Below are 13,639 nucleotides of genomic sequence, written 5' to 3'. Positions count from 1 at the left end.
AAGGACCCCCTCAGATTCGGCTAGAAGTATGACTTGGACATTGGCATTTCAACAAGGTCAATTGGGGGTCATTTAAATGTTTTAAAAAATAAAGTCATAAAATAATACAACAAAAGTCAATCTAAACTGACAATAGTTACCATCATCTGTCCTGGTAGTTGCTACTACAGGCTGCACTATAGTCCTGTTTGATCACTGTGTTTGGTGAGACCGGAGAGGTTTGCAGTAGAGCTGCCTTATGGCCCTGTTTTCCTAGGGGATTTAGGCTACTCTTGTGTTTACAAAACGCAAGAAGAGCGGAGTGAAACAAAAGGAAACCCTGTATGTAACGCTCGGGTGCCTCTGCAGTGCTGCCGAGTGAGTCTTTGTGCCTTGGCGACCGGGCGGGTCTCCTGTTTCTCTCTCTGCCGCTACTTGCTCTCTGGTGGAGCGTTTACAACGCCACACCGTACACGTGGCCCCGGGCTGTTTGTTGCCCCCACACACACAGACAGGATGTGCAAGGCGAGCCGATGAATGGGTCTCTTTCGCTCTGTTTAACCACAGGTCTGAGAGGAACAGAACAGACAGAATGACAGGGGGATTCCTCCTCTCTTTCTAGTGTCTACAACATCCATGTTCTCGTATTCAGTTACTTATTCACTCTCTCACCTCACAACATCTCCTGTATCCTGTACAAAGGCTGTGTCATAGGGGTCAGGGCAGCGAAATGTCCAGAAAGGAGAATTTGATTGAAGAAAGACGTAGATGCAGTCAAAAAGGAAATCAGTCCCTCCAGTATTCTGCGTTGGCAAAAAAAATAGCAAAATCAACAATTTCCTGCATATTATGCACCGCACTGTTTTCCGTCAAATCATCACAGTTTTATCGCATACAACTGACCCATCACCGCAGTACAAAAAGAAGGTAATATGGTTCAATCAAGCCACATGTCAACAAACTTTTTCCCTCCTCAGCGCATTTTCATGACGAATTGGACAAAATCATTGCCATGCAAAATGTCAGAATTGCTGCAGCAAAATCAAGAATTTCTGCCCACAAATATCAACAAAAATCCCTGCAAAATCCCTGCGAGAGGGACTGGGAAATGCAACACCAAGAGATTTGTGAATTCTCTATCTAGTCATTGTCAATATATTCTCTTCTCCCTCCCCCTCTCTAGGTGCTCTGTTGCTGGGTGGCTTCCTGTACTGCTGGCAGTTCCCCCACTTCAACGCTCTGAGCTGGAACCTGCGTGAGGACTACTCCCGGGGAGGCTACCGTATGATGTCTGTCACCCACCCGGGCATGTGTAAGAGGGTGGCCCTGCGCCACAGCCTGGGACTGATCGGTCTCTCGGTCCTGGGCCCCGTGCTGGACGTCACCACCTGGACCTTCCCTCTAGTCTCCCTGCCCATCAACCTCTACATCAGTTATCTGGCCTTCCGCTTCTACCAGAAGGGAGACCGCAGCTCCGCCCGCAAGCTCTTCTTCTGCAGTCTGTGGCACCTGCCTATGTTGTTGCTGCTTGCGCTCACCTGTAAGAAATCCCGGACCGACAAAGAGGGCGTGGCGAAGACCTTGAGCCTAGCCCCAGCACCCCTGCCCCTCGCCATGCAGAACTAGGATAGTCCCTTAGACCCCCACCACCACCACCTCCAACTCCCAACACACTCGCCATTACTTCTCCACCCGCCCTTCATACAAATGGAGATATTACCTTACGATGTCTTCCTCCCTCTGCTATCTGTATCCAGAGAGAGGGGAGTACTAGGGACACACTCCATTTGATCTGAGTGTGTGTGGACTTGTGGTGCTCACTGACTGCGCTCTCCATGCCCTCAAGACAAGGCGACGAGGAGGAACAACATGGCTGAAATGGTTGATCAACGAAAACCACACATATTGTGAATTCCTGAAATGACTTCAGGGTGTAATTAATCATTTCAATGTGTGTATATATTTATTTATAAAGGAAGGCTGCACTATAGTCCCTGTCCATGTTATATGACTGTTATTAATAAGAAAGTTGTACAGTGTAAATTGCTCCTATGGATTCGCAATATTGCCACAATCAGGAAAGAAACCCATGTATTGTATCAACACAAGATGACGTAAAGAAAGAACTCCTGAGTGGCGCAGTGGTCTAAGGCACTGCATCGCAGTGCTAACTGTGCCACTAGATCCTGGTTCGAATCCAGGCTCTGTCGCAGCCGGCCGCGACCGGGAGACTCATGGGCGGCGCACAATTGGCCCAGCGTCGTCCAGGGTAGGGGAGGGAATGGCCGGCAGGGATGTAGCTCAGTTGATAGAGCATGGCGTTTGCAACGCCAGGGTTGTGGGTTCGATTCCCACGGGGGGCCAGTATGAAAAAAAATATGTATTCACTAACTGTAAGTCGCTCTGGATAAGAGCGTCTGCTAAATGACTAAAATGTAAATGTAAATGTAAATGAGTCAACTGTGATGGCAATGAAGACGTGTAAGATAAATGAGAGACAACAGTACGTTGATTTACGTAAATATTTGTTCATACATTTTTTAAATCGATTTAAGGAAATAAGTTTAAAGCAACCTAGCCACTGAAATGCAATGATAAGTTATTACCTGCCTATGTTACTTGACTGTAACGATTGCCTATGCCTATTGATGTTAGCTGTTCAGCAAACTCAGTGGAGGGTATTATTCTGTCTGCAACATACTGCTTTAACTCTACATGGTTCACCTGCACCAAAACACAAGAGAATAGTTGACCTGTAAACCATTTTTGTAAGACATAAAAAGGGTTACAAATGTTCTCTTACAATAAACGTCTTATGATTTACCCAGTTGATTTGATTTACTTTTGTTGAGTTGAGCCAGTTGATTGATTGTCTAATTATTTCATCATACTGCATCAAAGGTGTGTTGTGTGTCCTTCAAGCATAGAAATAATTGTGGTATCCATATTAAAGCCAATATAGAGCGGGTTTCATTATTGACACCAAGTCCTTCCCACAGGGGGCGTCATTCATATCAGTGCATACTGCGTCCTCGCGCTATCTGACATAAGAGGGATGAGTCTTACATCTATGTAGATATTCATCACCCACACATACACAACCACTACATGCCAGCTAGATAATTGTGTTGGCATGGGCATAAACTTTGGTAATGTCAAGATTCAGGTTAATCATAGCCTCAGTAGACACACTTGTTAGTTAGTTACATGAATATCAATATCACCCAACACCTTCTATTTAGCAACAACCAACCCACTGCTGCACCTGTCACTTAGTCCAACACATGCTCCCCTTCCACTCTTTACCCCTAGTTTTGGTGCTTGTTTACATTTAACCTCACCCACTTCCATTAAACAATGTTGGTGTCCCGAATGGCACCCTATTCCCTATACAGTGCACTACTTTTGACCAGGGCCCATAGGGCTTTGGTCAAAAGTAGTGCACTATATAGGGAATGGTGTGCAATTTGGGGGGCACAATCTATTTTCCTCCCCTTCCTTATTTAACAAAGGGGGTTGTGGGATTTGTCACATGCATGCCGCGAGAGGAACAGAACTGTGTAATATCCTCCTAAAGGTCTCAGAATGGATACAGTGTTCCATATCAGGGAGGGGAAGGGCTGGGGCACAGCTGTTACTGTATAGGCTGAAAAAACACCACCGCAACCTATGTGTGTCTGTGTGAGTTTCTCTGTGTCTAGCTCTCTATCTCTGTGTAGATTAAATGTCAGTTGCCAACCTTCTGAGGGCTCAGTCAGTGTGATTGCCTGCCTGTCACGTTTACAACATCCGCTCAGACGAGTCTGCGAAAGCAGTGTGGTAGACTGGACCTCACTCGATTCCATCCACGGTGAGGCAAGGGGGTCTGCCCCTGCCTTACCCTCTCACCTTTCCCCTGCTGGGGTTCCTCCTCGCCTCTCGTTGCCTCCCAAATGGCACCCTATTCCCTACATAGCGCACTACTTTTGACCTGGGACGTATACACAGACCTCTGCTTCGCTCTCCCTTCCAATCTCAGATGCTGTACAAACTTGCTAGGCTTTTAATACAGCTCTCGCCTGTTGCAAAAATGACAAGTGTATAGCGACTATGACTCGTATTACCAGGCCTCCACTCTGAGATGTCTACAGTCCTGGAGCTCCCTTCGCTGATGGATCTGGTCACACCAGAAGCCTTGATTCCTCACCTGCTGTCTTGTTAACAGGTAAATGATATCCTCCTTTAAGGATAACAATTGTTCCATCTTTAAAAAGTAGCCTAGTTTTATATTTAAGTAATAGTCTTAAATATAAAAGTTCTTATTTTCCTCGTTGTCTGTGTTTTATTTCATATAACTATTTCAGCACTATTTATTCCCTTTATTTGGAATAAGGCGGAGAAAATGTATCAATGTGGTTTGGTATGATTTCATGAACTAGCAGTATTTCATTATAAGAAGAATTCCCTTATTTCATCCCAAAGTTATGCATGCATAATAATTAATTTAAAGGAAGTCTCTCCTATTATCTGTCCCAACTGGCACCCTATTTAGTGCACTACATGGGGAATAGTGTGCCATTTGGGACTTAAAACCCCTATTCAGTGCAGTGACATCACCCTTTAAATCACATTTTATTCCTCAACTGAAGGCACCAGAGCGTCAGGCAGCAGGGCCTTTGCCAGAGTCAACAACAAAGAGTGAAATATTGATAAACACGCGGAAGGAACTTTCCATCCAGCCATCCACGGTGAACGCATGCTGGCGTTTATGTCAATAGTGACCCGACATCTGGGCTCTGATCTCAGAGAATTAAACGAGAAAATGGCTCACATTCCACGACAACCTAGCTGATGGATCGTATAAAGACTTTGCCTAATAGTTGCCTTTTGTCTTCCACTTTACTATCGGAGGAGATCGAGGCTCTTCATGTTCTGTACATCCCTCAATGTTATTTGGTCGATCAAGTTCACTAGCCTACCATAGGTTGTTAGGCCTATATTAGCGTATGCTAAACGGGATGTAGTTGTTCAGCATAATTTTGGGACTCTGGAATTATTTGACTTTTTAGAATTGTATAGCCTAAATAAAAATGTACATATGAAAAAATATTTAAACGATTTCTTGATTTGAATATTGTCTAGTAGGGCTAGTCTATAGGGCCCAATGTTAAACACATAAGAACGAATGAACCCGAGTCAATTTAGCGTATATAGGCTTCCATTAACAGAAGATACAGCCCTACAAAGAGATGCACTCCCGAAGGAGGACCGAGTTGATTCTTGACGGTAACATCTGGCCGACTCTCCCGGCGCTGCCTTATTTGTCTGGTCAGTCATGTAAAGTGGCCTACCCCCGGTGTCGTGGATTTACCTCCAATGCCTCGGTAAAGTAGCATACTTTTCAAGTCACTTTGGGGCCTTTTAACAGATCCTGCGCACATTACTTGATCTTCTTTGAAAATTATGTTTCACTTGTGAGATATTCAGTCTCAAGACACAAAAACACACAGTAGTGTAAAGATTTCAGTGACTCGAAAGTATGGAATTGTATAGCTATGCCTATGTCTTTTTATAGTGGCCTGTAAATTATCTAGCATAAACATCACTGAAATCTTTGCAATGTGAAGTGTCTTTGTCAAAATGTTCAGGCTAAAGTAGGCTAGTCTTTTTTGGCAGTCGTTTTTTTATCATTTGGTTTATCAGTTCTTTTTCAGAATAAGACAAATATATTCTACAATAAGGTTTCCACTACCTTCCGTGGTGGGACCCCTAATTAATGTGATTTTAGATAGAATTTAGATGTCCTTTGAAGTTAAATTGATAAATGTTTGGGTTGTCATTGACTTGATGTCTGCCGTGCAAAGTTGTTAAAATATTGCTGTAATTTAGCACTGTTAAGATCTTTTTGATGTTTGTCCTTCTTGATAGTTTAAACATTTACAAAAAACATGCTAAAAGCATGAAATAGAATAGTTTATTGTCCTCGGAGAATGGGTTTAGTTTTCATGTACCGTGCATCACTGAGTTTGTAGGCTGTTGGGCGGCGCTGCAGTCTGTATGTTACTAGGCTACACCAGTTGCCCTTGCAATTAACGAAAAAATAATTGATTGATTGACCAAATATTTGTCTAATTTACTTATTTATGAAGAAAATGTTTACATATTCAATAAGAAATAATAACAAATATCTACCTTTATGAATGAGCATTCATATGTTGCTCCAAAACTTTAAATCATGCTTAATACACATTATAACATTCATATCCATGTGAGAGTGAAAAAGTTCTCAAGTATACAAATGCGTTTATTTCCTCATAAATAGCCAGACACCTTCAGCGCGATCAGAAAGTTTGGGGACTTGTTGGCAAGCTGGTTCGAAATTCCAGCACACCCTGTTTTCGTTTACAGTCGACATTGTTCTGCATATTTACATTGAATTTAGGCCAACGTGGTCATTTCCGATGGTATAAAAGTAGTTTAATATTAACAAATAACAAACTGATAGGCCAAAGTCCTCTTCAATTGAATGAAGACATATTTTTTCTTACAAGACTTACATAACTCAAAATTCTAATTGGAATCATTGTGTTGTTGTTTTCGATAATAATAATAATAATAATAATAATAGTAATAGGCTAATAATAATAATCTTGTCGTTTTTGTCATTCAACTGCTGATAATTAATTTATTGTTATCAATAATAAAGGTATGAATCATTTTTATATTTAATTAATGACAACTTACGTTCACTGTAAAAAAAATCAAGTGGCAAAGGCTACTATTCCTTTGATAACAACCGCTAATTTCTTCATCTAAAATGACTTGCAAGTTGATTTCACCAACAGTTCAACTTCATTATTGTCAAGCATATAGCTACTATCTTCTCCAAGTTCTCTGCTAAAACAAACAAACGACATTGTTAAAACTACTTTTTGTTATGAATACTCATTTGTAGCCTATGTCTCGATGTAGCTTTCTTGAAAAGCACAATAATCGAAAATATTTTTTCTCCTTGAAAATATGGAAGAAAATAGTTAACTTATAATGCAGCCTGTATACCGTGCTTAGCACAATCAAGGGCCCCATATATTTGGCAATGAAGAAGATCTCTACGAGCAAAAAGTATATTTATTCATAATGAGTTTGAGATGACCAGATAGGTCATAAATAGGCCTATAACTTCAAAAGTATGCGCTTCAGTGATATGCATAATAAATAATGTAATGTCGTAGGCCTAAGGCTATATGACACAGAATCAGAAAAGAGCCCCCTACCCAATCCAATGTGTTAGTTAGTATACATATTAAATAATGCGCTAAGATAAAAAAGGGAATAGCACAGCGGGTGGACTTCGCAGCTGCCTCATCAAAAATACAGTTTTAACTATATAATTTCCCTAGTGATTATATAGAATCCCGTTTATCTCTTCATCCAATAAGAGCGTTTCATCTCTATGGCGAGGATCCCAACGCGAGCGCCCTCCCACATTCTCCTGTGATAGGTCCGTTTTTATCAACAACAACTAAGTATTTAGCTTGCGTGCGTCAATTGGCCATGGTGATTGTCAATCAGACGTATCGGTACGCCCCTCGCTCTGTAAAAGGTCTAGTCGTCGAGAGAAGCCTCAAAACTAGCAGATGTTCGAAGGGTTGGCAACGGTGATGCGTGTGGAGAGAGACCGCTGGTGTTTGGAGTAGCACCACTGAAGTGCACCAGTCGTTCGAATCAATTTCCGAATTATTTCCCGTGGCTCTGGTGAATAACTATTATAGCATGCAATGACTTTGCACCCGTGGATGCATCATCCGCTTTAGTTTATTTGCTTGCTTTATTAATTTTTTCGTTTTAGGTGAATGGCATGTGCATTTTCCGAGGCTACTTGAGGTGCCATTGGGAGTGAGTGGTTTTGGCAATATGTGTCGCTGGAATATGGTATGCAATCGCAAGGCTTATGGAATATAGCCTGGTTTGTCACAATCTGTATGCGATCTCATTCAGCCCGGTGAAAAATAAACTCTTTCTGCTCGGCATCATGTTTTTACTCTGGGTATATATGCTCTACTCCTGCGTGGGCTACTGTGCCACCATGCCAAGTTTGGTCGTGGACAATTACCGGGGAAAGGAGACAGGGTCCGTGGTCGGTAAAAGGATAGAGAATAACGGCAGAGTGGACCTCATGTCCCGACTGCTCCCTAGACCCCAACCCTGGGTGGATATAGAATCCGATTATGACGAACCCTCTGTCCGGACCTCCTCCAGAGACTTGCTCAATAACGATATAGACGCGTACAGAGGAGCAGAGGACTGGGACGAGATGAGGGGCGAGGGGCAGAGAGCTCCTGAGCCGGGTGCGATGTCAAGTTTCTCCAACGGCTCAGGGAGCAAGAAGCTGCCGCAGGCGATCATCATCGGGGTAAAGAAAGGAGGGACGCGCGCGCTGCTCGAGTTCCTCCGCGTGCATCCAGACATCAGAGCTGTGGGAGCGGAGCCGCACTTCTTCGACCGTAACTACGAGAATGGACTGGAGTGGTACAGGTAAATACATCTACATTATATGCTCTCACATTCAATGTGCATTAAAGATGATAGGCTATCAGACATATATCAATGATTCCCATAGATGAACCAGCACTATACAAGAAACGGTGAGAGAATATGCATGACAGTCATAGCTATTCATCCAGTTATTAGAGCTGAAGTTCAAATAGTTGTCCATGGTAGCCTATTGCTTCTCGTTTCGTTACCTATATCTTCCACAAACATTATATCCCATTGCAAACGGTGGAGGGTTTCTTTGCATTATAACAGTCTAATATTCACTTAGACTAGCATAGTTGATAATATTAAAATCACAGGAAAAGTTGTATTATCTTATTTATCACAAAGCTATAACCAGTATATAATTAAACAATGCAGTGTATGTAAAGGATTCGATACTATAATTCAGGATAATTCTATCTGTACGTTTTTATATTACGATTTGTATTAATAATCTATCAAATAAAACGAAATATGTTCAAAACGTCAATTTAGTTAGTTCCATAATGAATAATAATAGACCTAGATCATATCCTATTTGCTATTTGCAACAGAAGTTTATTCTGCATAACGTCAGTGACCATATTTAGGCTAAGTTCAATAGAAAATATAATATCTATAAGCTACAGTTACAGACTATTATTCCAATCGATTTTTTGTTCTGTATATTGGTATTCCAAATATAGTATAGTATAGTGCTTTTCCAAACTCCAAGCAGTCTTCGCGTCAACGTGGACATATGATCGAGTATTCAAACATGAGTAAAACTGTAGGGTCATTGAATAGCATTAAGTGAGAACAAATGCATACGTTTGTATTTTGATTTCTCCAGTTTATGATCCGGTAGTAGGCTAGACTATGCCTGAATGAACATGCACGGTCTCAGTATAATGTGGGCTGGGCCGTTTCCACGTCGTGCAGTGGTCTCTATTGGACACAGTGCAATACTGCAAGTTAACGGGTTACTTTTCAGCGCTGTTAAACTGAGTTTAACTTTTAAATAAAAAATAAAAAATTAGTTGATTATAAACTGAATATAAGTTACTAATAGGTCTACATGCGTTTATTATAGTACAGTCTGAAAAGGTCAGGCAATGTGCAAGGTGTGGATTAATGTGGAAAATGTATTGAATTCGAGATCGAAAAAGTATTATTAGCCTATTATTGGATGTTATATAGGCCTAATATATTAGAAATAAGATGTGCTTGATTACTTTAATTATCAATTACATTTAGTATATTTCCAACTTTAAATGTAAATAAATATGGAATGTCAGGCTATACTTACTATTATAGTTAGGCCTATTTGAGTTGGAAACAATAATGTTAAGCTTAAATACATTCTAAGCTAAGCGGATTTGTCCTAGCTCGCTCCTTCAATACTTATACATAATAAATGCACTCGAAAGGAACAGTAATCTACAACACAATAGCACTGGTCTGCGGGGAGAACAACATAAAAAAAAAAAAAGATTCAAACATTTCTTAAGAGGGTATACTACTAACTAACCTTTATACCAGTCATTTAAATTTTTTACGGATAATGAGTGGGAGGAGGACTAATATACTAGGCTAAGTAGGCTACTGTAGGACAATGTTAGAAAAATGTACCCCAGAATTAATTAAATAATAAATCATACAAAATCCCACCAACAGTATGTGAGCTATTCCTTGATCAATATTTGGAAATACATGACCCACCCTCTCCTATATTATTAATGCATGATTAAACATTATAAACAACGTGCATAGCAAGTGTGCCTTCTAAAATAAATATTTAGGCCTCTACCTCATGGTGGATTTTCTTAACAGCCTATAAAAGTAGTAGGGCCTAATAACATAATTTAGATGTCATATTCAGTATTATATTCAGCAGGCCACTAGTCAACGACAACTCAGCAATGGCAACTCATATATCGAATTAATATGAGTGGGTCATTATGTAACCTAATCCGTTTACCTGAATAAATTAGTCAAATGAAAACTTTAAAAGAATGAAATCAATGCATGAAATGCAGCCAGCCTATTTGTATTTTTCATTTCAGTGTAATATCTCAGTGAAATGCAGAAAATAGCCTAACTGTTGAAGGTTTTTGCAGCAAAATCAGGGACCATGCATAGTGGTTGGTTTCCTCCTTGCTTTAACCCCAGGGACATTGCTTTAGTTTATGTAGAGTTTCTCCATCTCTTGTCCCTGGACGGCGAGCAGAACTAATAGCTCATCTGACAAGTTGATAAAAACAACTCTGGATTGCATGCCCCTCTGAATAACCGGATTTGGTGCTGTGTGTAAAGAGCCGGGCTGTTAAATATGCGAGCCATTTGAGGGCCCCCAACTAAAGTAGAGCAGTGAAATGAAAGAAAAGCGGAATGAGAAACCTGTGTGTTTGGAGGGGGTATTGGGCTATATGGATTTGATTCAAAATAAAGACACTGTCTTTATGCCGAATGTATTATTCAGGGATCCAACTTGAGCTTTTGAATTGGCTTTGATAGCCGTAGCTTACAATTATTTATTAAACTGTGCACACTTCGGCTGAAATAAGTTATCCAAATGGTAGGCGCTAATTATAGCTCATTTTATTTAGATTTCCCATGAACCCAATTTCCTCTTCATCATTGCATACTTTTAGAAAGAACAAACATGGGTAAAATGGAACATTGAGCAGTTAGTGATAACGGTAATGAGGACAATGGCTGCAGTGGATTCTTTTGGGTCGATGTTGCAACCCTCTCCCTGACCGCTATTTACAGAGAAAACATGACGCGACGGCTGCCTGCTGGCGGGCACTGTGTGAGGAACGGATAAAATAAACACACATGCACCAAGGTTTTATCTGGGATCCTGGCTGTGTGGCCCATAAACCCATATCTGTATCTAGAATGGGGCTGGGCTTTATTAAGTATTCTCCAGGCTTTTCTTAGGCCTCTGGTTATCCCTCAAATCTGCTCAAGAAATCATACCCTCCAGCCAAGCCTCACTTTTGGCTTATCATTTGATGGGACAATAGTAACAATATTGGAACACAGTGTAATTTGATCTGTGAACAAATGTATGTTTAGTATATAGGCCAACACACTCACACTAACACTCACACACACACACACACACACACACACACACACACACACACACACACACACACACACACACACACACACACACACACACACACACACACACACACACACACACATTCACGAACACACACACACACACTGTTCAACTGACTGAAAAGTTCATCTGAGCTTTTCCATCTAAACCAGTTTGTCAGAAAGCATCTCATGTTTTCAGTAAGCTGTACTGACTTCTCCTCTCATGCAATCACACACGTTTTGTGTCAGACATGCCATGCCACACTGAAATTCTATATCTGGGCACTGGTGTCTTTGCCGGAGACACAAACGCCACACAAACAAAGTGAAGAGTTGTTTTGTTGCTTTCCCTCTGTCTGTCCTGCTCTTATGTAACTTTATGATGTGAAACTCAGTCTGGATGCTTTAACAGTAAGACAAGCAGGGTCAATAAAAAGGTCCCAAACCCTACTGAATGTAAAGTGTGTGTGTCGCAGCGAACCAGCTGGCTGTAGTTCTCCCTGCATGCTGCTCATGGAAAGTGTTGATAAGCCTTATTTGTTTTCTTAAAGGAGAAGATAAACGAAACAGATTAAATCATACTTCATCGTTAATACTCCTAACTTTCCCATTAGTGTCACATACTGGACTTTCCATACGAGAGAGAGATCATACTGGATGTATTTTGAAAGTTATATATCTTGAAAACTTGCTGACATGAAAAACATTTTGGAACTAAATCAACAATGGACTAATGAAACAAATACAAACAATAGTTTTTGGGTGGAGTTTTCCTTTAAGTCATAGTTTATTGTTGCATTATGTGTGGGTAATTTATAAATTATTTTGCAATAGTGTAAAGCGATCTTGTGATGCCATGATGTTTATTTGCACAATACTACTGTGCCTTCCACTCTTCTTCTCTGGCAAGTTTGCACCATCTTTGTCTCCGCGGGCCAATGGTCACACAAAATTAGCCTTGGAATTCCACTAACTAAATGCAGCGCGAGAAAGAAAATAAAAGAGGAGGAGAGAATAGAGCAGTGATAACAGTATTATTGTGATTCTCTGATGTACTTTGACAGTTTTTATTTGGTGTCAAAGACAAACACAAGATTCATGATTTTGAGCAAGGAGGCGCTTTGTATCAGGAGGTACACATTTCCACTGTGAGGTCATGCATGAACAGCCCCTTAGGAGTGAGAGAGAGAGCGAGTCAGGGCAGTCTGTGCTGTGTGGACCAACCAGTTCAATTGAGAAGGAAGTTACTATATGCCCTGTCAGTTGAAAGTATCAGTGTTATACTTTCTGGAATAGAACATGGATCACTCATTGTTGTTCTACCCATAGATATCCTTAATTCCTAGTTCTATGGTTCTGCCTTATTAGTTCCAAAGGTACTGTTAGCACCTGCTACAGTGTGATCGGAATGCCGATGAGTTGGCTGGTCCCTTCAGTTGGACTGTTTTCCTTAGCTCTCAATGAATTGTTCACACCTTTTCAGTCTCTATTTCTTGCCATTTTACTGCACTGAACTTCCTGTTGCTTCTGTCATGTCAACGTTTTTATTTATTTTTTATTTACAACTTAGCCTTTTTGTCGAGTTGATTTAAAATCTCTGTCATTCTGACAGTTTGCGGTGGTGTTGCCTCTTTCTGTGTTCATATTCCATATAGATGTATTGGTCATGAAGGGGCTCTGATATATAATTTCTGGTTCTGTGGTTTGCTGATGTGTCATGGGCTCTCATCTCAGCTGCCTGTCAGATCAATGCAGTGCTGTACTGTACTCTTTCATTGCTCCTCCCTAAGAGTGTTTTTATGGTTTAAGAAGTAGTTCTGAACACTTATTGTCGCAAGGCTCCTACATTTCAAGCTCTATATATGGAGTCTGTCACTCTTGTGTGAATAACTGAGGAATGATCGATCTGTGCTTGTTCACTGCATAATCATCATTCTCCCCAGAAGATTTTCTCTTGAGTTTCTGACATTCAAACTTTTTGTCATGAACATAATGTGGAGTCTTGCCTTGAACTGAAGTGCTTGGGGAAAGTTCAGCACTCCTTTGT

General features: G+C 40.8%; 2 protein-coding genes across 3 annotated transcripts in view; both read left to right on the top strand.

The window, feature by feature from the left end:
* cox10 (cytochrome c oxidase assembly factor heme A:farnesyltransferase COX10) overlaps positions 1–2,802 on the top strand; it is a 92,399-nt gene extending 89,597 nt beyond the window's left edge. Inside the window, exons 7-8 of one of the 2 annotated variants that reach the window (XR_014609853.1) lie at positions 1,163–2,112; positions 2,436–2,802. Coding sequence is in view for 1 of the 2 variants with exons in the window: in XM_084141757.1 (XP_083997883.1) it covers positions 1,163–1,605 (443 nt within the window). In the remaining variant the exon portion in view is untranslated. Of the gene's footprint in view, positions 1–1,162 lie in introns of both variants that reach the window. The other variant, XM_084141757.1, reaches the window with a different exon arrangement.
* Positions 2,803–7,606: 4,804 nt separating this feature from the next.
* The window catches only part of hs3st3b1b (heparan sulfate (glucosamine) 3-O-sulfotransferase 3B1b), a 29,256-nt gene continuing 23,223 nt past the window's right edge, over positions 7,607–13,639 (top strand). The window contains 1 exon segment of the mRNA XM_084142327.1: positions 7,607–8,493. Within this exon segment, the coding sequence (XP_083998453.1) occupies positions 7,910–8,493 (584 nt within the window). The 5' untranslated portion in view covers positions 7,607–7,909.

This window comes from Coregonus lavaretus (assembly GCF_964263955.1).
Source record: "Coregonus lavaretus genome assembly, chromosome: 25".
Classification (NCBI taxonomy): Eukaryota; Metazoa; Chordata; class Actinopteri; order Salmoniformes; family Salmonidae; genus Coregonus; species Coregonus lavaretus.
This window is presented reverse-complemented; position numbering and strand designations above follow the sequence as displayed.